At 49.0% G+C, this 26,400-nt stretch overlaps 1 protein-coding gene across 3 annotated transcripts in view; it reads left to right on the top strand.

Moving 5' to 3' along the window:
* ADCK1 (aarF domain containing kinase 1) overlaps positions 1–16,706 on the top strand; it is a 121,664-nt gene extending 104,958 nt beyond the window's left edge. For all 3 annotated transcript variants that reach the window (XM_042943948.1, XM_042943949.1, XM_042943950.1), the window contains 4 exons: positions 6,388–6,537; positions 7,712–7,909; positions 13,134–13,327; positions 14,915–16,706. In XM_042943948.1, coding sequence (XP_042799882.1) covers positions 6,388–6,537; positions 7,712–7,909; positions 13,134–13,327; positions 14,915–15,086 — 714 coding nt within the window. In that variant the 3' untranslated portion in view covers positions 15,087–16,706. The remainder of the gene's footprint in view (positions 1–6,387; positions 6,538–7,711; positions 7,910–13,133; positions 13,328–14,914) is intronic.
* Positions 16,707–26,400: the final 9,694 nt, after the last annotated feature.

Here is a 26,400-nt window from a genome sequence, read left to right on the forward strand (position 1 = left end):
TCTCCTTTCTACCTTCATCTGTTGTCCTGGGTATGTAGACTTGGAAAATGAGCGGTGGTCATCGACTGAGCAAATGGTGACTCCCCATCTGTAAACGCCAGACTGCAGTTAGTCCCCCAGTTTCCCTGTGGTGAATACCACACTCAGTGGACCTCCGGCTCTATGTTAGGAGGTGCTTAGAGGACCAGGGAAGCAAGGCTGAAGAGGCACCAAGGACCCTACTTACTGAAATCACTAGAAAGAAATCATCTCCTTCCATCGTCCACATACAGAACTCCATAACTTGTCAGACCGAATCTTGAGAAGCATAGGGGATGTTAGAGAGATACAGGTGCATGAGACAGGTTCCTGGAGATTTCTTTCCCCAACAGCAGGGGAGTTAGGAGTGGAGTCGGCCTTCCTGGATTCTGGTACCAGCTCTGCTACTTACGAACCATGCTGCCTTGGTGAAGCCAGTCACCCTTTGGAAGCCCCAGCTGCCTCTTGTAAAGTGGGGTGCAGGAGAATAACCCATAGGATTGTTTGATGATTGAAACATGAAGCGTTAGGTGTAGTGCCCACAGCACATGCTCAATAGAAGTTGTTTTTATGCTGGAATTCCAACCCTCAGCCCCCTCTGTGGCACTAGTGGTCAAGTAGTTGCCAGAAAGAGGAAATGTGTGGGGAAGAAACCCTTTCCCCATTTCTTCTATTGACACAGGTAAGGTGGAAGGATGTGGAAATACTTCTCTGGAGTGCGCTGTGCCCAAGGCAGGGGATGTCAGATGTCGACAGCTCTTCCTTAACTGTGTCTTCAATAGTCCTAGCCCCTAGGACACAGTCCCTCTGGTCGCTGTGATCATTTGAACCTGTCTGGCCAGGAGACCCTTATTGGCCTTGGGGATACCCCCTGTCCTGGCTCTCAGGTGATGTGTAACCCAGAGAAGCTTTTGCCAGGCTCCAAAATTAGAGTAACTCCCCCAGCTGCCTCTAATTAACCCACTCGCCACCTCTGTGGTTGGAGAGGCTCCCCATGTCTTCACATTTAGGGATTTCATCTCAATGTTGGCTCGTCCAAGATGGACCCTCTCCATGGATAGATTTGGCCTCACTGGGCAGCAGCAGGTAATCTGAGGTTTATGGGTCCCCAGGGAGGTTCCCAGGGCAGTGGTCTGGTCTGGTCTTTCAGGCTCTCAAGAAGCCTGGCCATAAACTGACAGAGAGCAAGGAGAGTTTGAATTATTAACCTCTTTATAGTTAATATTGGGCTACTTACATGATTATTAATATCCTGCAACACCAGCCTCCTGTTTCTTTGAGAGTTCTTGGCCTTGCTTGTATGACACCCCCAAGAACATAAATAGACGTTCCCTTGGGGGTGGGAATAAATTAATCCTTGCAATTATAGAATAATTAAAGCACTTTCAGCCAATTCAAGTTTTGAGAAAAATCCAAAAATAACTCCTTGATTTAAATATTATTTACTAAATTAATTCTTTACTCAGCCTTTTTGTAGATTCCTGTTTTTTTTTTTTTTTTTTTTTAACCTCCCCACTGTCAGGGAATAAAGGCATTGAGTAATTACTAAAGTCACTTACACGAATGGACATTCTTTTTACACGGAACAATTAAAAGACTTGTCACTGACTTTTTTTCTAAAAAGAGCTATACTATGGCTTTAGTTAACAGTTTTTTGGTTAGAGAAGCAGTCCTGGATTTCCCTCTGAGACTCTTTTCTCCAAATGGAATGCCTTCTTGGATGCCGTGAGGACCTTCAGAGGGTTTTGCTGCAGCCCCTGCCTTTAGGGGCTTCCCTGTGAGTGGAGGAGGAGTATAGCGAGGTGATTGACAGCTTGTTCCCTGGACCCAGACCACCTGGGTTTGGAGCTTGGTTTCACGAACTGCTGGCTGGGCAGCCAAGCTTCTTTCCTTTTTTATGTATTTCTTCCTCCACTTGTCTCCTACAGAGGATGGCTGTGAGTCCATGGAAAGTGCCTGGAATGGTGCCTGGCACAGAGTGTTAGCTGTTACCATTCTAAGAAGATGGCATTTCCTTGTCTTTATGCAAATGCCACTGTCACAGGGCAGGGGGCAGCCTTAGAGGAACTGAACATTTTTGCAAAGGAGACATACACGTGGCCAACTGGTACATGAAAAAGGTGCTCAGCATCACTCGTCATCAGGGAAATGCAAACCCAAACCACAAGGAGATATCACCTCACACCGGTTGGAACGGGCATCGAGAAGCTAAGAGAGCGAAGTGTTTGTTGGTGAGCATGTGGAGGAAAGGGAACGCTTGTACGCTGTTGGTGGGACTGCAGATTGGTGCAGCCACTGTGGAAAACAGTGTGGAGGTTCCTCCAAAAAGTAAAAATAAAATGACCGTATGATTCAGCAGTTCACTTCTGGGTATATATCTGAAGGAAATTAAATCAGTATCTGGAAGAGATACCTGCATCCCCATGTTCAATGCAGTATTTATATTTGTTTGCTCTTAATCACAAGACATAGCTAAATTATTATGGAAAGGGGATGGGAGAGAGGGTTGTGTGCCCAGCGATGGCCTTAGGTTTCTTCTGGGATCCTCGGTGTCTCTGAGTAAGAGAGGGGCTGGCTGCCATTCTCTGGGCAAAATGGTGCCAAGGAAGTATTTACTGAAACTCTGACAGATGTTAAGAAAAATTACCCAAAATTTAGAAATTAAGGGCAAGAGTGTGCAATGTGTCCTTTCACAGTCCTCCTTGGGTATTGTGCAGGCAGCCCACCGAGGGCTTTTTAATATCTAGAGAAATGTACTTTTGTTTGATTCTGCTATTGACAATTAATTAGGGGCTCAGACTGAAGTCGTATGTCAACCTGTAGATCTTATCCTGTGGAGATAGGCAAATAATTTCTACCCAGTGGAAAAGATAACCTCAAAGGTTACGATTTCCTTACTGCTCTGTAGAGCAATAACCAGTTTTATATCTAATCCAGGAATCTCAGTCTCTTATTCCTGTTTAAGTTCCCATAAATACCCAGTCCCTCAAAATTCTCTGAACCTGCTCTTTTTATGTGCTCCTCTATTGGCGAGGTGAACAATCTTTGACATGTATTCATCCTATATTCTTATGAGTTATGTTTTTAGCCTTTTGAAAATGAAACTTTGATCAAAGTGATAATGGTTACGTTTTTTTCTCCAAGTCTTAGATCATAAGCTGCCACATCACAACAAACACATTTGTGTGTCTTCTGTAGTATGAAGCACCTTGAGGTCTATGCAGATCTAGCAGACGCATAGTGTATGGCATAGTATACAGTGTGGTATACAAAGTGCTTTCCCAGATGCGGTCACATCTTGACCTTGAACGTCGAGGTTACCCTGGGAGGAAGCAGAGCAGCTGGAATTAGTTCCACTTGACAGCTAGGGGAACTTAGACCCGGACTGAGAAGGCAGGTGACTTGTCCTCAGGTCACCCATGCCATGAGTGGCAGTGCCAAGAGGGCTCCAGAGCAAAGCTGACGGCATAGGCTGGTCTCCCCTCTTGTCTGTCTCTGTTGGTGAAATCTGGTGAGGGTGAACATCAGGAACAGCTCCCAGCTGCAAAGACACCCAAGGAGGGGCAGCTGGCTGGGGTGTCGAAATGGAGGGGGCCACTGGATGGCTTTGCCTGCATGTGTATGAGCTTCAGTTGGCAGTGCCTCTTGCTCCTCCTGCTCCGGCAGCAGCTCACTCCTCATGGGCAAGGGCTCCCCCGTCCTGAGTCCCCAGATCCCCGGGGGCTATCTTTCAGTGTAGTAATAGGGGGCCCAGAGCGATTAGCAATATTTCAGAGAGCTCAGGGGAGATCATACATCTCCCCATGACAGGTCTGCCCAGACTAAATGAAATGTCATTTCTCTGCTTTTGGCTGGAATTCTGTCAGCTCAGTCTGGCTGTACTGCTTATCTTGGGCTGATCAGGAGCCCTGATTGGACCTTATATGCATCCTTGACAAATAAAAATGAATTATTACTTAATAAATGCAATTGGTTTGGCAAATGCATCCTTTCAGAGCATGGCTCCATGGAGCTCCGAAGAGCCTAACAAAAGGGCTTCTCAAAAGGGGAATGGCCGGCTCAGCCGGGACCAACTCCACTGGGCCCGCCTCCGAGGAAACAGAAAATGGTGGCCTGGGACATCTGACATCTCAGCCTGAGGCTGAGCACCCGACCTGGGGCAAAGTCCTCCAAATGCCGGCAGAGTACCTGGCATTCATTTCCCCCAGCATGACATCGGATAGGTGTCAGGACTTGAGACAACCTCTTTAACCCCGGTGTCTTCATCTCTTAAAAAAATGCAATGGACTCTGGTCTGCCACTCTCCCAGGAGTGTTGAGAGGAGTCAGTAAAAACGGGGCTGCCAGGAGGGGTCACTGGGCTCCAAGCACCTGGATGTTCTCACTTGTTTGTGGCACTACTGTTGTTTCCGTTGTACAGAAGCCGAGAGTATCAGCAACCCGTTTAAGGTCACAGAGTTCACTTGAGAAGTGCAGACGTTGTCATGAGCCTGCGTGGTAGAGTGGTTACTGGAAGGCTGCGGGGTCACACCTGGCTTGGGTCCTGGCTCCACCTATCTGTAGTCCTTAGCTCTGTATAAGTTGCACCCCGATGAGTCTCAGCTTCTTATCTGCAAAATAGGGATCATAATTGTACCTACATGTAAAGCTGTTATAAGGCTGTCAGCTATTGTAGGGCGATTCTTGATGATTTATTCTGGAGCCAATTACAATTGATTGGGATTCAGAAGAGATGAAGGGGGTTAGGATAAGCATGAAGGCAGGAACCACAGCATCTCAAAAAAACATAGGCAAGGGTCTTATTCATGTTGAAGACAGAGTCCTATATTCACATGTTTGGCTTATTATAGGCAAGTGGATGCTGAGTAGAACCAGTCTATGGTATGTAAATTATACCTCAATAAAGCCATTTAACAAAATAGAGCCAGTCCTTGCCATCTTAGGAGCTCATAACAGTGAGCTACATAGTCATTAGTCAAATAATGACACAAATAGTGTGCTAGTACCATGAAAGAATAGTACAGAGTTCTATGAGAGTTTATGCCAGGAGAACCTCATCTAGGCTGGGAGGTCAAAGAAGGCATCTCCAGAAAGGTGATGCTGAGCTGGGGTGGGGAGGAAGACAGGGGTGAACCAGGTGAAGGGAGGGAGGTGGGAAGAAGCCTCTTGGCAGATGGACTATCATGTGCAAAGGTCCTGAGGTAGGAAGGTACAGGGTCATTGGAGAAGAGAAAGAGCACAGACGTGACTGTAGTATCGTGGCATGAGATAAGACCGGGGAGGGAGGCTGGGCCTGGTTGTGCAGGGCTTTGTAGGCAAAGGAAAGGAATTGAACCTTCATCTTAAGACCCCACTCCTTATGTTTCCCACCCGTGGGCCCCAGCTCCTCTCCTCTGGCTAGGACATATTTGCTAGTGACCATGGGGTCCAGCAGGGACTGAGAGATGTGTCAAGGGCAGTGTGTGTCCTGGGGCATCAGCTTTGTGAGTTGAGCCTCTCTTTGTCCTCTGGAAACCCATTGGCAGACCATCTGTGGGCCCAGGTCTGGTGCTATTCAGCAGCTGTTCCCTAGCTGGGAAGAGGCTTTTTTAGCTTTAATAAAAAGGGAGTAAAGATAAGAAGACCGCCTCGGCATGGAGGGCAGCAGTGACAGGATGATTTAAATGGCCTCTCCAGTGTCATTTCTTCTGTGCAGACACCATAAATCAGATTAGCCCTGGTCTCTGGCGGGGAGGTGTGAAGGGAAAGGGGCCTGAAGGAAAGGGGAGCAGGGCTGTGACTCTGGGTCCTCCTGGGACTGCCTCAGAGCTGGTGGGACAGCTCTAGGGGGTGCCAGGGTAACGTATTCCTGATCCACAGCCCTCTAGACCTGCTTGTTGGAGAAAGGGAAGTTGGGATGGTGTCACAACCACTCCAGCTCTCCAGCTCATCTTTAGCTTTGGTGGGAGAATGAAGATCCTGAGAAGAGAATAGGGAAGAGAAGGATTGGGGAAGAGTGGAGGGCAGGGGTTGGGGGTGGGAGTTATAGCCTTTGGGCATGCTTGAAGCAGTGGTTCTACCTCGTTCTATATTATGGTCATCTTGGGAACTTTAAAATAAGTGCCGATGCCTGGGACCACCTCTAACACTTCTGAGTTCTCGGTGATTCTAATATGTGGCTGAAGTTGAGGATAACTGGATTAGAACTCAGCTTCTGTCTTAAACTCAAGAACTATACAATCACAAGCCGTTCGTCCCACCATGACCACTCAGGCCCACCCAGCACTGCTGGCCTTCCTCATGAAAGTGACCAGATTGAGGGGCCAGTGTCGAAGTCTCTGAGATAGGTATTCATGTGGTGTAACTCCCACCTGCCTCCCTTCTCTTTCAGATTTCACGCCACCTGGGAAAAATATACAGCGAGATGATCTTTGTCAATGGTTTTGTGCACTGCGACCCCCACCCTGGCAACGTGCTGGTGCGGAAGCACCCGGGCACAGGAAGGGCAGAGATTGTCCTGTTGGACCACGGGCTCTACCAGGTAGAAGAGGCTTTTTTTACCCAGCCAGTCCAGGGTCTGGTCCTGGGATCAGAGGTTGCTGATCTCCCGATCGGCCACAGACATGGGAGGCAGATATCCAGGGCAGATGGAGAGGCCCTGCCCTACCCCTAGAGCTGTTGTTCTGTGTAAGTCACATGATACAAGCTCTCTCCAGTTGAATGAGGTTGGTAATGCTTCCTTTATAGGCTGCTGTGGGAAGTAGATGGGGATATGCCTGGGTATGTGCAGGTGCTTTGTCAGCTGTAAAAACCTTGCTTCCCAGGGAAGCCTAGGCCAGCCCACTGGGAAATGAGCTGCCCTTGGATGAGCTGGGAATTCAGGGTAAGGAGGTAACTCAGCCCCAGGGAGGATGTAATGTGTAGTGGGAAAGAGGGCTAGGAACTGATAGGGGCTGGATGCCCCCAGACTCTGTCCTCTGGAACTTGGGACTCATCTGGGTTCAGGTGAGCCCTGGTCTCCTGCCTGGAAGTTGGGAAGTTCACTGCCAGTCCTGGGAACCAGGGCCTATCTTGAGTTCATGGCAGATGGTCCTGGGGAGATTTCCCCAATGACCTCTTACTCCTCCCCTCAGGGCCTTGATCCCACCTCCCAAAATCTTAGCCTCCTTTGAAAGACTTACTGACATTGGGTACGTTGGTTTGAGGTAGGCCAGCTGCTGTCAGACACAGCCCCCCAAACAAATGATGGCCCAGACACAACAGACATCTTATTGTTGTCTCGGGTAGGTGGAGGTGTCTGAAGGCAGGGGCTGACTGAGGCTCTGCCCCACAGGCTTCCCTGGGGGTGGGCTCATCATCCTCCAGCAGCAGGGGTGGGGGCTCAGAGCAGTATGCGTGGGAGAGTTTTTGGCAGCTGGATGTGGAGCTTCTGCCACATTCCATTGGTCAGAGCTCAGGCAGAGGGCCACATCCAAGTAGGAGGGAGGCGGGGAATGTGATTTTAGTGGGCAATTGGTAGCTTTTGGCCCTCAAGACCAAGGCTGGCCAGATAGTAGCTTTGAACTTGGGCCTTCAGGGATGGCTGAACTTTGGGAGAGAAGCAGATGTCATGCCCTAGTTCCCCGGTCTTCCCCTTCACTGTGATCATACCAGCCAGGGTCTAAGTCTTCTGTGGGGAAAGGAGGCTCAGGTCCTGCCACATTGTCCCCACACAGGTGCTTACGGAGGAGTTTCGGCTGGATTACTGCCACCTCTGGCAGTCGCTGATTTGGACTGACATGGAGAGAGTGAAGAAGTACAGCCAGCGCCTGGGAGCCGGGGACCTCTACCCCTTGTTTGCCTGTATGCTGACGGCCCGGTCTTGGGACTCGGTCAACAGGGGCATCAGCCAAGCTCCGGTCACCGCCACTGAGGTGGGTGGTCCCCTCCTGGCCCTGTCTTCTCCTGAATGCAAGGGATGGGGCCAGGGATGGTCTTTGGACCCCTGCCAACCCAGGGCCTGAGGTTGTGGGCTGGTGGGCTGTGGCAATGGGACTGTGGGTAGCACTGGAGATATACTGGAGGAGAAGCCGCAGCCCTGGATGCAAGGAGGGAGAGGAAACGGTATCTCACTGTATCCCTCCTGGCCTTACCAACCTGGTCGTGTTGACTGTATAACCCAGACTGCTGTGGCTTTTGCTCCAACATGCTCACATGAGATTTCAGGCTTCCACCAAGTTCTCCTCCAAGACTTCTAGAAATCCCCAGGGATGGTCTCATCGATACGTCTAGTTCCACTTGAGCTGCCTCCTGCTGGGCACGGTCTCCCATTGCAAACTTCCTGTAGGGCTCCCTACTGGGGAGAGCACCTCAGTTCCCCACGTGGCACTTGTCCCATTGTTCTCCCTGAGTGTAGCAAAAACAGGTTTGTAGTTCACTTCTTTGTTGGATCTAGATGAGAGTCCCATGGAATCTGGGCTGAGACTGGTCCTAGGAACCCCTCCTCCCTGTACTCACTGCCACCTCCCTCCCAGGCTTCTCATTCTCTCATGGAATTGGCTTCTGTCTTCCCAGCTTGCTGGACCCATGCACACTTGCCCATAGCTGTGTGGGGACGGGCTTAGGCTCAGCCGAGGCCCCTGCTCAAGGTTCTGCTTGTGCAGTCAGATAGACCTGGATTCTAGTTGTAGGTCCTGCTCTTCCTGGTGGCATGGCCTTGGATGGTTCTCACCACCTCTTGGAGACTCACAATCCTCCTTAAGCTGCCTTGTGATGGGGGCCTTTAGGAATGGCTGGATGGAATCTCAAATGTCGTCACCAAAGAGACCACCTCTCCTGTCTCTTGGCTCTGCTTTCCTGCAAATTGACATCATTCCCCCTCAAGCTTGGTGGCAGCATTGACTGCCAGCTGCCCCAGGCTTGTGTGGCTTTAAAGCTCATTATCTTGGAAGTGAGACCATCTCCTTCCTTTGTTAAATAGGGATGATAACTTCAGGGATGCTTTATTGATAATGCATGTAAAGTGCCTGCCCATAGTTCCTGAAGTTTGTTCATTGAACAAACATTTGTTTTTGCTGGAACCTAAACTAGGTGCTGGGGATCCAAAGATGAACAGACAGGCCTTCCATGTAATTTGCACTGTGATTGAGGGAGACAGTAAACAAGTGAACAAGTAGGTAAATGGAATAATTGCAGGTTATGGGTACGGGAGGCAACAGGTGGGGTGAGTAATGGGGGTGCTGTAGACTGGGTGCTCAGAGATCTTGCTGGGAGCTGACATCTGAGTTCTGGAGGACAAGAAAAGCAGCAGCCAAGGCAGAGCTTGGAGAAAGCATTCCGGGCAGAGGGCACACGATGCCGCAGAGCAGGAGGGGAAAGCGTCAGCATGGTCTGGATTGTGGGGAGGTGGGTGCTGGAATGGGAAGAATTTGGGGTGCTGGGCAGAGAGAGCATCACACGGGGTCTCATAAGCCATGGGAAGAGGTTCAGATTAGTTCTCAGTACAAAGCAAAGCATGTGTCAAGCAGGAGAAGGATGTGCCCAGAGTTGTTACTTTAAGTACCTCTCTGGACGGGGCAGGATGAGCACAGGGGCAGTCGGTCAGAAGGCTGGAGGTGAGGGGGGCGCAGACCTCACTAGCGGCAGCAGAGCTGGAGGGAAGCAGACGGAGCCAGGGTGTACTTTGGATGGAAGATTGGGAGTCCTTTCTGTCAACTTGGATGTGGAGAGGAGGCGAAGGGCGGGCAGTCAAAGTTGCATCCCAACGTGTTGGGGTCAGGCGTAGGGTAGGGGGTGAAGCTACTTCCTGGCATAGGGAAGACTGGGAAGGACATAGTTAGGGGGCAGGAGACAGTAGTTAGAGCATTCAGATGGAGGTGTCATGGGCAGCCAAGCTTGGAGCTCCAAGAACAAGTCCAGGCTCAAAATATAAATTTGAGAGTTCTCAGGGTATACTTGGTATTTAAAGCCTCAGAGATGGGCAAGATTGCATGGCGCACAGTAGGTACTTGGTGTATGATATGTTTTGTTTTTTTTTTAATTTAAAAATCTTGTTTTTGTTTTTGAGAGAAAGAGCACGAGTGAGGGGAAGGGCAGAGAGAGAGAGGGAGACACAGAATCCGACACAGGCTCCAGGCCCTGAGCTGTCAGCACAGAGCCCTATGCAGGGCTTGAACTCACGAACCATGAGATTGTGATCTGAGCCAAAGTTGGACTGAGCCCCCCAGGTGCTCCTGATATGTGTTCTTATGAATTACTCACTTATAAAGACCCAGCATAAATGCTATGTATTAGTCTGCTTGGGTTGCTGTAGTAGAATACCACTGATGAGGTAGCTTGAGCAACAGAAATCTATTTTCTCACAGTTCCAAAGACCAGAAGTCCAAGATCAAGTTACCATCAGGATTGGTTTCTGGTGTAGCCTCTCTTCCTGGCTTGTAGGCAGCTGCCTTGTCGCCATGACTCACATGGCCTTTCTTCTGTGTGTACACACTCCTGGCTTCTCTTCCTCTTCTCTGAGGGACATCAGTCCTATTGGGTTAGAATATAAAGTCACACTTCACCCTTATGAAGTCACTTAATTTTGTTGACCTCTTTGAAGGCCTTGTCTCCAAATATAGTCATACTCGGGTTAGGACTTCAACGTATTGATTTGGGACACAATTCAGTCCATAGCACCAGCCAGGAAGCTCCTGTTCATCACCTTTGCCAAACATGGCCCCTTAATACTTGTATCACTCACATGCACGCCATCTTAGACTCTGAGAGTGGCTGTTTGTATACTTCTGTGAATTCTCCAGCTGGGTGGTGAGTACCTGGAGGGCAAGAATCCTTTCTTGCACATCTTTTTATAAAGGCCTGCAGTCCTGGGACCACATCTAACAGAGAGGTATTGGTGTAGGTTCTGGAGACATGGAATCCATTTCCTCACTTTGGACGAAAACCCAGAGAGAGAATAAACTTAGCTGCTCCAGACCAGCCCCAACCCAGTCTCTGAGATGTAAGGGTTCCATTTTTCTGAGTCTTAGTCTTATTGAGAATGAGTGTAACCTCCAACATTGTGTCAGGGTAGATGTTTTTCCAACTAAAAGTGGCTTAAACATTTAAGCATTTATTTTCTTCATAACAAGAAGCCTGGAGGTAGGTGGGTCCAGGTTGGTTAACTGAGTAGATCAGCAATTCAGGGCTCTGGGCTAACTCTTGTGGTTCTAAGATGACTGTGGCAGTTACAAGCTTCATACCTTTATACCCTGATTGACGTCCAGAGGTGGGAATTAGGGGCCATTTCTTCTCATATATTGTTCCTTAATAAGAAAACCTTTCCCAGAGGGTTCAAAAGACTCCCCCCTAGGTCAATTGGCCAGAATTGTGTCTCATGTCTATGCCTGAGCCAATCACTTGGCAGAGGCATTCCGCTCAGGGCACACCATGGCTGAGACCAATCAAGATCCCCCACCCTGGGACTCGCCTCCCTGAAGAACATGGCCCCAAGGGGTCAAGCAAGCAAAAATGGGGTTCTTTAGAGAAAGGAGAATGAGGAATGGCTGTTGGGTAGGCACCCAACAGAGTCTACTGCAGACACTCACCAACAGGATAGTCCAAGCTTGAAGAGATGCCCCCTAGAGGGAGCCTGCGTGGGTGCAGGTGCTCTGAGAGGGGCTGTCTCCATCCAGGTCAGTCCCCACCTTGCTGAGGGGGTCCCTCTGGTGAGCAAGGCCTTGATCTGGCCTTAACCCTCGGGCAGGGTGGCCTGTAACTATGGTGGGAGGCGGTGGGGAGACAGACAGCCTCAGTGTCTGGCTTGGTGTTGAGATGTTCCAGTCTGATAGCTCCTGCCTGAGGGACATTTCGAGTTTCACAGCTACTCAGTTATCAGCAGTGCACACGTATTCCGGAAAGGGCTGAGAGTCCTGCTTTTGCTGCAGAAGGCGGCCGCGTGGGGAAGCCTTTGGCAGCATTGCTGCGCCCCTTGTCATGACTTGGATTAGCAAGCACCAAGCATCTCCCCAATCCTTATCTCTGCTGTCCCTCTTGGTCAGACTGGGAGGTGGGCCCAGGGGGCCTCAGCATTCCCAGTTTTTAGGTGAGGACCCTGGGTTCTAAGAGATGAAAGGACTTGCCCAGGGTCGGGGTCCCTGCTGTGAGGTGAGAGGAGGCAGGTCCTGGTGGTGGTGGTGGCCTGGGCTCTGCAAGGATTCCAACCCTGACTCACCACTTACTAGCTGTGGCCTGCAGGCAAGTTGCCTAACTTCTCAGTCCTTTGGTTTCCTTTTCTCAAAAGGGGGTGATACATTTACCTGATAGGGTCATTGTGAGGATTAAATGAGCTAATGCCTGCAGCCATTTTCTCTGGAGATTGAGAAGAGGTCCGAAGTGCACCATCATGCTCAGGGCTCTGGCTGGGGGCAGGTGTTTGCGCAGAGCCCTGCAGAGTTCAGGGGCAGGGAAAGAAGCCAGACCTCACACTCAGACACCAGCATGGGGTAAGCCCTGGCTCCTGCTCTTTGGGCAGCGGGACCTCAAGCACTGAGGGGGCGGCGGGGCTCTGGGTGTGTCTGGTGGGGCACAGAGTCAGGCAGGGGATAGAGCTAGACTTTGGAGTTGGGTTAGGGTCAGGAGCTGAGATCTATGAACTGCACCAGCCTGGGCTTGGCTGAAGGGATGGGGGACATGACTCAGCTGGCACCAGCTTCCAGGGCTCCTTCCAGGCCTGTCATCAAATTGGTGGCCAGTGAGAAAAGCCTTGGTTCACCTCACACGGGTGAACCCTTGGGCCAAAGGCTAGCTAACTCCAGCCTCATCAAATGGCTGATGAGGAAGTAGACTTCCTGCCCCAGTCAGTACTGGCTTGTGGGCTCGGAGGATCGGTATTGGTGACCTTGGGGAGCCAAGAATGGCAGAGGTCCTGTTGATGTGCTCCTGTACTGCGTCCAGTGCTAGGCCAGAAGTTGGGGTGAGACGTCATATCCAGGTTTGTCAGACTACAAAGCCCCCGTGTTAAGCTTCCTTCTGGGGAGCTCCCTAGTGGCACCGAGGCAGCCATATGCTAGAAGCTCCCTTCTGGAGCCTCCTTGCAGCCCCTCAGCCATAGGCACCTACCACCCTGAGCCCCACTTCCCACACCAGCTCTCCATGTCTGTCTCCCTGTTGCTGCTTCAGGACTCAGAGATCCGCAACAATGCCGCCAACTACCTCCCCGAGATCAGCCAGCTCCTCAACCACGTGCCTCGCCAGATGCTGCTCATCTTCAAGACCAATGACTTGCTCCGTGGGATTGAGGCTGCCCTGGGCACCCGTGCCAGTGCCAGCTCCTTCCTCAACATGTCACGTTGCTGCATCAGAGCGCTGGCCACGTGAGTGTGGGCTCTGGCCTCTCCTTCCCTCCTAGCTCCCTGGCCTGCTCCAGGGGTCTCATTTGCCTCCACTTTCTCCCACCAGTCCCCAGGGCCTTGCCTGAGCTCCCTAGTCTGCACCTGTCCTTGGAGGAAAAGTTAGGGGCAGGAGACAGCTCCGGTGAATTCGCTGATTCCGGGCTGTGTTTTTGGGCAGTCCAGAGAGCCACCTGTACTTTAAAGTATGTGGATTTTAGGACCTCACCTCCTAGTCAGGTTTTCCAGGTAATTTTTTTTTTTTAATTTTTTAAAATGTTTTATTTGTTCTTGAGAGAGAGAGAGAGAGAGAGAGAGCGAGCCTGAGCGCATGAGCAGGGAGGAGCAGAGCGAGAGAGGGACACAGAATCCGAAGCAGGCTCCAGGCTCTGAGCTGTCAGCACAGAGCCCAACATGGGGCTCTAACTCACAAGCCATGAGATCATGACCTGAGCCAAAGTCGGACGCTTAGCCAACTGAGCCACCCAGGCACCCCTAGGTGATTCTTACCTTCACTAAAGCTTGAGATGCTTTCTGAGAGTCTCAGTCCCATCCAAGTGTCCCCTGGGCTTGGAATCAGGACACCCTGATGCATGCATCCCATCTCTAACTGGTCCCAGGACCCGTCTCCGCAGGATTGGCTAAGCGGCAAGGCCAATGTTCTTTTCCCTGCACGTGTGGCTCTGACTCAGGGAAGTGTCGCCAGCAGGTTCACTTGGGATATCAGATCTTTTTAGATGCCTCAGTGCCCTTGGAGTATTGGTGAGGGAGGGAAGGTACTTCCTCAGGGAGGTATTGCTAGAGAAGTGAAGGTTCTAGGCCTTTCTCCCTGAGTGTGCAGATACATGGTAATGGCCATGCTCTGGCTGAATTTTCTCTTCTGAGAGAGGAGGCCTAGACTGGTGTCAACTCCCATCCATCCAGTGCAGGGAATGGGTCATTTTGGCAAATTGATGAAGGGAGTGTTGACCACATACATCATGCAACCATGATCAGATATTGAATTAGATTATAGCAAAATAGACTGCACACAGAAAGGTCTGAGCATGATTTATTCTTTGAGGGTTCTGGGAACCAAGTCTTAAAGGGTCATTATCATAACACCAATTTTTGTTATGTTCTTTTGTTAACGCAGAAGGGGTTGAGCTGGGTTGAATCCATACTGGCCTCAGCCTCTCAGGGCCACCTGACCTAGTTTCCAGGTGATTCAGTCTCAGAAAGTTTGGGAAAGCTTTTATACTGAATTTGGGGGATTCGGGATTAGCATATATTTACTAACCTTCCAGAAAAAGGGACACATTGGAATGTTCTACCCAGTGGGTCCATTAGATCTTTGATGCCCTGTGAAACCGCTGCTTTTATTACCCCACTTATCTGGAAAGTTCCTTTGGAGTAGTTGAGTCCCTCTGGTCTCTGGGTGGGTGGGCAGTGCTATGATCATGTAACCAGGAGTTATCCGCTAGGGCAGGGGCCTGGTAAGTTGACTAAGTCAGGATCTTCTGTTGTTGTGATACTGAGTGCTTCTTGCCTCTTTATCTCTTGTTCTCTCCTCCCTTCTTGTCTGTCCTGCAGGCACAAGAAGAAGAGTACCTGTTCGTCCTTCAGAAGGGCCCAGATCTCTTTCAGCGAGGCCTTCGACTTATGGCAGATCAACCTTCATGAACTCATTCTGCGTGTGAAGGGGTTGAAGCTGGCCAGCTGGATCTTGGCCTTTTTTTGCTGGCTGTTGCCCACTCCATACTGAGTGGACTTGCTGTCCCCTTTCCCTTTCCAGTGTGATTCTGTGGTGGGCAAGTTGACTTTTCACTCCACTCCTCTGTCATGTCTCCACCCAGGTGCCCTATTTCTGTCACATGGTGGCCTGGGACCCCACGATCATTGTCCATGGCACCACTATACTTCACACCTCTGGAATCCCTCCCCTATGCTATAGCCCTTGTCTCTGGGCCCACAAGCTGTCCCCTGCAGTAGGCTTCTCCCCTGATCCAGGGAGATGGCCCACCACTCTAGGTGGGTGCCATGGGGCTGGATGTCACCCTACTTCCGGTAACAACTCCTGTTGTCAGGATGGACCATGAATCCCACTGACTTCCTACATGAATTCCTACATTTAACTTGTGGGCACTTTGATTTTGTTGGAAGAGAGCATTGTTTCTGATCTTGCTGGGAACAGATTCCCTCTCCTTGTCCTGTCATTCCCCAGAGGTGTTGCACCTGAGCAAGGTGGCTCGGCATCCAGGGCATGAGTTCACTGCTGTCACGGTGACCCCTTTGGTGTTTTATATACTGTGTTTCAATAAAAGCCCTTGAGGGTTGCAGGGAAGGGCTTTGTTGATGGGATTTTTATTCTAGGTTGGGGGTGAGTCCACATTGGCCGTTAGGTAAGAGTGGACCTGGGTGTCTTGTGCCACTGTGTTCTGCTTGGCATCTTGCCCCTGTCATCCTTCCAGCCTTTCCCTGTGTGGCCGCTTCCTGCCGCATGTAGGCTTTTCTTACTTTCCAAGACTCTGAGGCTTTGGTCAGAGGAGTTAAGAAGCCCAAGGCCAAGAACTCAGAGGCTCATCTGAAACTTCTGCCTTTGGTTTCTCTGGGTTCTCCACCTGCTTTGTTCTACTCATTGCTTTGTTCTACTCATTGTTCTACTCATGTCCTGACTTAGCCCTTCGGCTCCTCATTTGACGCTCAGTCCTGGAGACTGTAGTGTAAGCCTCAGTCACTGTGGCTAGGGTTCCACTCTGGAGCCTCCTTGTCTCCTGTCTGGACTCCATGCTTCCATCTGTTGCCCATGGCCAGGGCTGCCCCGCCCCCACTCAGTCATCTGCTCCTGTTTCTGGGTCATCCCCATAGTCGTGCTCTAACTCCAGGTCCCTGAGAGACTCCACATTTGGCAGGTCCTACTATTACCGAGCACCTGTGCTCACCGGCAGTAATTGTGTTTGAGTGTCTCTGATCTTACTTCATCCCATTCACAGGGGCAGAAAACCCCTGGATCCAACTCTCATCTTCTCTTTGTTCATGATACAACAAGCAGGTTTTCCGCTGACCAGAGATGATTTTCAATCCCTTTATTTCCTGAAAGAATTAATTGTTCTTAGTGACCAGTTGGATGCACCCGGGGACCTGAGAGAATAATTTGCAAGATCTGTTATTAATCATGAGGATGCATGCTGCATATTATATTTTATGGTGTCTTTTATAGCCACTGAAGTAAATATATAATGTCCTTTTTGTTCAAGGTAATGGTTACTTCTCACTTTTAGTTTAATGGTTGGCTCCCTCCTGCCCTGGGATCTAAAACATCAGCATGTTGCCAGTGGGCCCAGCACCCAGAACAATTATCCAGGGAGAGTAGATAATCTGGGAGAGTTTGGGGTATAGGGAAGTTTGAAAATAGGAAGAAAGTTGGCTGATGATAATATTGAGTGCCTTCCATGGGGAGAGACCATGCTAGGCTCTTCATAAATAAATTACATCATTAAATTGTCCTGTCAGCTCTATGAGGGGGAGAAGTCATTAGTCTCATCTTCCAGAGATGGGGACCAAGGCTCAGAGAGGTTGACCTACTTCCCTGAAGTCACAGAGCTGCTAAATGGTGGTCCATTGTGGAACTCCATTCCGCAGTGCTATAGTTCTAAATCACACTCACTCTTTGGCCTGTCATATGTGCCTGAATGGAGTCTCAAAAACTTTGATTTCAGAAGGAATTGGATTTTCAGTTGAGATAGGAGAGTCCAGCATGTTCCCTGGGGCCTGAGGCAGGGTGGATCTGGACCACTGTGGCCTGCATGCAGTTCTGACACTGACCACCCAGAGCTAGTGCAGAGTCCAAAGGCTTCAGGGCATAGAGCCTTTGAGACTCATGTCAGGCACAAGCCGCAGGTTTGGAGCTTCGCCGGGCCACATGAACTTCTGACCGGCTGACTACAAATTTGGGTGTCCCCATACCCACCCTCCCACCCCCAAATTCTATAATTTGCTAGAATGGCTCACAGATCCCAGGAAAGCAAGATACTTGTGATTACAGTTTTATTATAAGGGATACAAATCAGGACCAGCCAAATGAAGGGACATGTAAGGCAAGGTCTAGGAGGATCCTGAGTGAGGAGCTGCCGCGGCCTCTCCCCTGGGGTCAGGCATGTCGCCCTCTCAGCGTATCCGTGTGTTCACTGGGCTTCAGTGTGCAGAGTTTTTCTCAGGGTTTCCTTGCATAGACACGATTGAATCATTGATCACATGATTGAACTCTGTCTCCAGCCCTCCTTTCTCCCCACTCCCTGGAGAAAGTGGGCTGATCTTGCCCTCACCCTGGGCCATCTAGTAAAAACCCGGGTGTGATACAAGGGACACACTCCGAAAAGGATACTCCTATCACCGAGAAATTCCAAGGAGTTACAGTTACCTTCCCAGAAGCCAGGACAAAGACCAGACAGATTATTATATAATAACTACTCTGGTGTCTTCTTGTCCTGTGCCCTTGACCCGAGGTATATCTCTATGGACTGACCGCTGGCCTGTGCTTTCTGCTCGGCCTGGGTGGAGCCATATCTGGAGCCCAGAACTGTAGGAGATCATTCTCTCTCCATCTCTATTCCGTGGTTCAGCGATAGCATGGCTGAGTTTCTATGTAAGACCTTGCTCTGATCCCTTCTCTGGCCTGTGGAACTTGCCGTAAATTGATTTGGGTTTGATGCTTCCCAGTAAAATCCTGTGATGTTTTTTTCTCCCAGCAGCGACAGTGTGTCAGGAAATCACCAGCTCACTCTGAAGAATGTTTTACCTTTTAACACTTAAATTCTTATTCAGTTTAGGTGTTGGCTTCTTTGATTTGGGCAACATGGATATTTCCTCCTGCTTCCTCTTTTCGGTGGAGTAGAGAGAAATTCCAGCTCTATGGCCATGTGGTCTACATCCTCTCAAGTATGTGCTCAGTTCTTAGCAAGTTCAGAATCCTGGCTTGTAGTAAGTGCTAAATAAACATGTAAGTATTTTCTTTTTCAAATTTTTGAGAGAGAGAGAGAGAGAGAAACAGAGAGGGAGACACAAGATCCAAAGCAGGCTCCAACCCCTGAGATGTCAGCACAGGGACTGACATGGGGCTTGAACTTGTAAACCATGAGATCGTGACCTGAGCCGAAGTTGGACACTTAACTGACTGAGCCACCCAGGCGCCCAACATGCAAGTATTTAGAATTTCAGAATACTTTATCTTCAGGGCTCCTGAAATCCGTACATTAAAAATACACTACATGTGTCGCTCATCCCCTGCATAAGGAATATTGCGTTGTCCGATAGACAGGTTAATTTCCGCAGAGCTCCAAGCCTGCTCCCAGGCCTCCAAGAATGTGAACAGCCAATGAATGACCTCTCAGAGAGCCAAAGTGGTTCCTAGAGGCACCTGAGCAAATCCTTAGTGGCAGGACTCATTGGGAGGTTGAGAATTACCCTCAGTGTAAGCAACTGAGAGAAGAGGTAAATGGAGCCGTGCAAGTGACTCTTGGGGCTGACGTAGTTTCCAGGTATAGCCATGAGGGCCTGGGGTCTAAAAGTTGGGAACTGGTAAGGGGTCAAGATCTTAGTAGGCAGGACAGACAAGGCCACAGAGAGTGGCATGTTCTTTGCAGCCTGACATTTTGGGACGGTGGTGTTTGTCGGGCTGGATCAGGAAGGACTGTATTCAACAAGAGGCCTTGAATGCCAGGTATCCTGGTACCCACTGCTTGCAGGTAACTGGCCAAAGGGAAACTGCAGGAGGCCCAGTCTCCTCAGCCTTAAATCTATAAACATTTTGGTAAAAGCTCGTTTGTTCAAAAAGGCTATTCTCACCTCCTCTCTTCCCTCCTTCCTGTAAAGTAAAGCCTCTTATGAAGCTGCACAGACTGGCTTGGCACTCTCTCCTTTTTTGGAAGAAAGATGAGGTCAGCCCTCAGCAGAGTACATGTTAAACCTTGGGTTAGCTGTGATGTCCATTTTCCTGTGGTGAGTGCCTCCTGGCCTGCTTTCTCTGGAGGCTGCCTCAGCCGTGCCATCAGCCAGGTCACTGTGCCCCTGGCAGGCACTGCTGGGGGCAGAAAACACTCTGCTCAGTTCTGCCTTCAGCTTAATAGTTGCATGGTTCTGTCGATGTTTCTTCCTGTTTTTCTTTTTCCCATATGTGAGAGGCAAGGACAAGCTCTTAAGACTGGTGAAGTGCTAGGTAGGAAGCCCTTGACCTCTGCCTTTTCAGCTCCCATGACTTCATCCCCTCTCCCTGCACTTTCATTCTAGAACAGTGTGTCTCAAAATTTTGTGTAACAACCATTAGAACACAGGATTCTGACTCAGTGGGTTTGGGGCCTGAGAGTCTGCATTTCTATCAAGCTCCCAGGGGATCTCTTGCTGCTGGTCCACAGTGCACACTTTGAACTGCAAGGACCTAGATGGTTCTGAAGGTGTGGTTCTGCCCCGGCAGCCGCAGCATAACCTGGGAGCTTACTGGAAACGCAAATTCTCAGCCCCCACCTCAGATTTGCTGAATCGAAAACTCTGGGGCAGGGCTCAGCAATCTTTTAATAAGCTCTCCAGGGAATTCTGATGCACATGCTCATGGTTGCAATCTCAGGTCTATGGTTCACAACCCTACCTGCACACTGGAATCACCAGGAGAGAGCTTTGAATGCCCAGGATTCTGATTGAATTGGCTTGAATGAGGGCTAGACATTTTTTATTGTTTTTTGTATTGTTTTTATTTAAAAAATTTTTATTGTTTATTTATTTTTGAAAGAAAAAGAGTGAGCTAAGACAGGGCAGAGAGAGAGAGAGAGAGAGAGAGAGAGGAGCACAGAGGATCCAAAGCGGGCTCTGTGCTGACAGCAGACAGCCTGATGCCGGACTTGAACTCACGAACCTCGAGATCATGACCTGAGCCGAAGTTGGACACTTAACCGACTGAGCCACCCAGATGCCCCTGGTTTTTCTTGGGGTGAGACTAGGATAGGATGAGGGCTCCTGTGTGTGGGCCGTGGTTTCCATAATTTCAACTTTTCCAGTAGTATCAATGGAGGGAACACTTGGGCATTCATATCAGTTTGCCCAGACTTGTGGCCAAAAGGAAAAGAGAAAGGTGGGGCTTAGAAGCTGTCAGAGTAACCTCAAAAATGGAGTCAGACCCTCTCTCCCCTAAGAAAATCCAACAAGCTGAGAATAGCCCACCAGAAAGATGGAAGGAGCCTGGGTCTTAGATGAACCCCTGCTAAGGCCCCTTGCTAAGTAGTGAGTGTGGTCATGTGTATTCGTAAGAATAAACATGATAAATATTTGTTGGAGAAATTAATGTGAATGGGGTTCTTTTAGAGTATGGGGAGGCCTTCTTCTGAGCGTTCTTCAATAAAATGCTCCCTACACCCATGCCTTAAGGATGGTAGTCAGGAGCCCCATGCCAGGTCATGGTGATGCTGACCACCGAGTGGCTTAAAACAACATACAAGTTCGTTATTTTACACTTCTGGAGGTCAGAAGTCGAAAAGCAGGGTATCAGACAGGTTGCATTCTTTCTGGAAGCTCTAGAGGAGGATTCTTCTCCAATTTCTAGAAGCTGCCTGCATTTCTTGGCTCATGGCTGTATCACGTGTACCTCTTCTTCCTTTGTTGTGGCTTTCTCTGATTCTGACCCTCCTACCTGCCTCTTATAAGTACCTTGTAACTACTTAACCATCCCCCAAGGTAATCCAGGAATCTCTCCCCATTCTCAAGTCTTTATCACCCCTGCAAATACTTTTGACCACCATGTAAGGTCACATTTCCAAGTTCCAGAGACTAGAAAGCACACCTCTTGGGGGAGGGGGAAATACTATGCTATCTACCACGCAATTGAATTCTGTGGGTAGGCTTGGGAATCCTAAGGTAGACTTTGTTCTGAGTAGAAGAATTAGTTATCAATAAATGATAAAATATTAGCAATAATAATAGCTAATTTTGAGCCCTGACCATGTGCTGGCCTTGGATTTGATTTCACTTAATTTACATGATAACCCAATGAAGTCTAGGGGCCACTATTATCCCGTTAGTACAGGTGAGTAAACTGAGGCACAAAGGGCTTAGGTTGCTTGCTAGAGGCACACAGGCAGTGAATGGTGGAGGCAGGTTCTGAACCAAGGTGGTCTGCGGCCAGAGCTTAGGCTCTCAACCTCTGACTTTCCATTTTCTTCTGTAAGAGTAGACTGTTTCCACCAAGCCTGCTAAGAAGTTGGACCCTCCCAGCCTTCCCACAGCCTCCTCAGTCTGGAGCTGGGGAGGCTCTCGCAGTGGGTTCAGCTGGGCAGGGACACCCTGTGAACAGCCATCTCTCTGTGGAGGGTAGGCCTGTGTGGCCCAGAGCTCACCTGGCCAACAGCGCCTCAAACATCAAGCCCCTTAGGCCACTGTGGACACTGGGATATGCCCCCTTCTAGGGAAATCCTTGTAAAGGGAGCTAACAGTGGCAGAGATTGCAGTGTGCTCCATGGAAAGTAGGAATATAGAGGGGGTCTGCCTTTTTTACCTTTTCCTCTCCCAAGTATGCAGGGAGAGGTGACAAAAGATGGGGGAGGGGGAAAAACCACCAATGTGGGACATTTATTTTTTAAAATTTATTGAGAAAGAGAGCAAGAGAGAGTGTGGGGGAGGGGGAGAGAGAGAATCCCAAGCAGGCTCCACACTGTCAGCACAGAGCCTGGTGCAGGGCTCAATCCCATCAGCTGTGAGATCATGACCTGAGTTGAAATCGTGGGGCGCCTGGGTGGCTCAGTCGGTTGAGCGTCCGACTTTAGCTCAGGTCGTGATCTCGCAGTCCGGGAGTTCGAGCCCCGCGTCGGGCTCTGTGCTGACAGCTCAGAGCCTGGAGCCTGTTTCGGATTCTGTGTCTCCCTCTCTCTGACCCTCCCCCATTCATGCTCTGTCTCCCTCTGTCTCAAAAATATAAATAAAGGTTAAAAAAAAAATTAAAAAAAAAAAAAAGAAATCAAGTCAGATGCTTAACCAACTGAGCTACCCAGGTGCCCCCAACGTGGGCCATTTTACTGAGTTTGTTAGAAGTGACTTCTGACTTGTAACGGTTATAATGTCTCTAATAATCTAATGGCAAGATGTGTCCAGAGCAGATCTGGAACTTCTTCCTACCTTTGGCCTGGACCAGCGTCTCTGCCCATACTGGGCCAGGCAGCTGGAAGTAGTCCCATCGCCCTAGTTCTGCTACCAGTGGACAGGTTGCTTTGGTCTTGGAGCTTCTGCTTCCCCTGCTGTGAAATTGCCTGGTTTTCCGTAGGTTGCCCTTCTCAGAGGACTGTGGTGAATGCGAAGAGTTAGTGCTAGTAAAAGCGACAGGGAAAAGCAAACATAGATAAACAGCATGCACATAGACAGTTTATCTACCCAGTAAACCTTGCACTTGTACAGATTTCCCCTTTCCTGCAGGGACACCCATTCCTGCAAATGTGCTGATCCAGGAGCTCTCACAAACCATGGGGGTAGACAGATGGCCATCTCTCTGGATGCAGAGGTTGGTTCCGGTAGGGGCTCATGACCCGAAGGACCTTCCTGTAACTTCAGCTAGAGATATGGAGAATGACTACCTTCCCACTGGTTGCTAAGCTCTGGTGGCTATCTTGCCTGCCTCATCCTTTAAACCCCTAGATCAAACCATTCCTGTAGGTCAGATCCATCCTTGATTTTTCAGTTACTTGAGCCAACAAATCTGCCTCCCCTTTTTTGTGTAAGTTGTTTTAAATTGGGTATCTTATGTTTAACCAAAAGGGTCCATATCATTGCAGCTATTATCTTTAAGGGCCCTCGACTCATGTTTGGAGGATGTGGAGAGCCTCGAGGAAATCTAGAGGAAAATAACAGACACATCCATAGAAAAAATAGAGATGATTATAGACTGGATGCTCTCCGTACAACTGAACAAGAACAGACAGAGTTAAATTACAGTAGGTTTTTTATTGCCATTGTTGAGACAGAGTGAGGGCTACTAGTTGGTTACTTTAAATGCCATTTTCTGGTCAGAATGAACACAGGGACCCATGCCGTTCTGGCTGGATGCCATTTGTGTGGATGTGCTTTTTATAGTAGTCCTGCCTGTTTTCTAATGACCCGTGGGGTTCTCAGAAGCTGGCTCTTTGGCTGAAATAGGCTTGATTTCTCTTATTGATTCTGCTAGTTGCTGTCCACAGGTCACCCCCAGAGAGCTGGCGGGAGCTCTTTCTTTAATCACACTGTTAGGTTGATAGAGACGTCCCTGGGAGCATTTAAGATAAAGACAGGTGTTCCCTGTAGACCTGAGAGCTGCACAGGCCAGTTCACGGAACTTGAGCTTAACCAGGGACAAGTTTAGGAACGGGTCTGTGTGTGTGGAAGCTTCTGTCCCTGCTCCGCTCCCTAGTGCCACATGTCTGGCCGAGTGAGATGAGGGCTCACATGAGGATTGTTACCTCTCTCTCTCTCTGGGTTGTGGGCTTCCTAAACAGGCTGATCTCATTGTGTTACAGACACCAGGCTCACCCATCTCCATGGCCTTGCTCTTGTCCACTCTGCCTCCTCTGCTTGTCCTTATATCTAAGTCCCCTTTGCTTTCTGCTTGTGACAGCATTCAGGCCCTGCTTTGCGTAGGGAGCCTCCCAAGACCACTGGGCCCCTGTGGCTTCTTTCTCCTCCCAGTTCTGACCCTTCTCTCCATTTCCGCTATCCACACTCAATTTTCTACCCTCTGTCTGCAGGTCTTGGAGGGGGAAGAGCACTTCTTTGTCTCATGTGTGACAGTGGAGGCCATAGCAGGCCCTTTACTGGTCACTGTGTGGCCACCTACACATGCCTCAGTTCATGCATATCGCATGTAGTCCCTCAACACCTATTTATTGGGGAGGGAAGGGGAGAGACAAAATGTGACCTGTGGTCTCTCTGACAAAAGGAGATGGCTTTGGGTAAGGAGGGAGGCTATTGCTGGTGGAGGCAGTGGTGAGCTGGGAGTCTGTGGCCTGGGAGGAGAAAGGGATTTAAACAACTCATGGGGACGAGTGCTGCCAGTCGGCAGCTCCACCTGAAAGCAAGATTTAAAAAAATTTTTTTTTTTTCAACGTTTTTTATTTATTTTTGGGACAGAGAGAGACAGAGCATGAACGGGGGAGGGGCAGAGAGAGAGGGAGACACAGAATCGGAAACAGGCTCCAGGCTCCGAGCCATCAGCCCAGAGCCTGACGCGGGGCTCGAACTCACGGACCGCGAGATCGTGACCTGGCTGAAGTCGGATGCTTAACCGACTGCGCCACCCAGGCGCCCCACCTGAAAGCAAGATTTGATGAGACTATCTCTAGATTCTCTTTTGGGCTATTATTTCTCCAGATTTCATTTTGACCAAAGGGCCCACTGTCTCACTGGATGGTGCCACCCGTAGTCGCCCAGGTCGAGAGCCAGGCATCAGCCTGTACCCCTCCTTGACCTTCAGAGCAACCCCTCCCCCCATATTCAGCAACTCTCCTCTACCTCCTTACCACCACCATCCTGGTCTGGATCTGGTCCCCTCCCTGTCCTCCGAGTCTCCCATCTTGTCCCACCAAACTGGCTCCTGTCCAATTCACCTAAGGCCAAAATGTCTATAGTCACATTGCCAAAAACCCATTTGCCTAAGGATGGGTTCTCTCCAGAGACAAGTTTATCTCAAATTAAGTGTTCTTGAATGTTTACAGATCCATTTGACCTTCCTATTGTTTCTTGCCTTTTTTTTTTTCATTTGTAAGATTAAAAAAATTTTTAACTTTATTTTGGGAGAGAGAGTGAGCAGAGAGAGAATGAGAGAGAGAATCCTAAACAGGCTCTTCCCTGTCAGCACAGGGCCTGACTCGGGGCTCAAAGTTACAAACTGTGAGATCATAAACAGCCAAAATCAAGAGTTGGACACTTAACTGTCTGAGCCACCCCGGTTCCCCCATTTTTAAGATTTTTAAAACCAGTTCACTTAAGAGCATTTGACTTAATTTTGTATTTCTTTATATATATATATATATATATATATATATATATGATTTATATACATTTATATATATATGATTTATATATATATTTATATATATATATATATGATTTATTGTCATATTGGTTTCCATACATATATATACATACATATATGAGGTATATATGATATATATATATATACATATATATATATATGATTTATTGTCATATTGGTTTCCATACAACACCTAGTGCTCATCCCAACAGGTGCCCTCCTCAATGCATTATACAGGCAACTTTTTAAAAAATGTTTATTTTTGAGAAAACGTAAGAGAGAGGGGGACAGAGGATCTGAGGCAGGCTCCATGCTGACAGCAGTGAGCCTGATGGGGGTTTGAACTCACGAACCAGGAGACCATGACTTGAGCCCAAGTCAGATGTTTAACTGATTGAGTCACCCAGATGCCCCAGGCAGCTTTTTTTGTCCTGTCTGTGTCTGTCTGTCTGTCTATCTATCTATCTATAATGTATCATCTATCTATTGAGAGGGAGGGACTGTGTGAGTGGTGGAGGGGCAGAAGTAGAAAGAGAGAGAGTATCTTAAGCAAGTCCCATGCTCAGCCCTGAGCCTGATGAGGCAGAGTTGGGGGAAGGAGGGGAGATCAGTCCCACGACCCTGGGATCACGATGTGAACCGAAATCAAGAGTCAGATGCTCAACCAACTGAGCCACCCAGGAGACCCAGGAAGCTTTTTAGAATGATCATTTCGTGTTCATCTAGCTGTCTTTTTTCTAGGTCACCTACTTTCATTGACTTTAAAGATAACCAATATTTCTGGGGGTCCCTGGGTGGCTCAGTCAGTTAAGTGTCTCTTAATTTCAGCTCAGGTCATGATCTCATTGTTTGTGAGTTTGGCCCTGCATCGGGCTCCTTGCTGACAATGTGGAGCTTGCTTGGGGTTCTCATTCTCCCTCTCTTCTGCCTGCCCCACCCCTGCCATTCTCTCTCTCTCTCTTAAAATAAATAAACCTAAAAAAAGTTAAACATAAACAATATTTAGCCATTTTGTCTAAAAGACACTTGTACTCAAAAGATAGTT

Source organism: Panthera leo, chromosome B3, assembly GCF_018350215.1.
Source record: "Panthera leo isolate Ple1 chromosome B3, P.leo_Ple1_pat1.1, whole genome shotgun sequence".
NCBI classification, from domain to species: Eukaryota; Metazoa; Chordata; class Mammalia; order Carnivora; family Felidae; genus Panthera; species Panthera leo.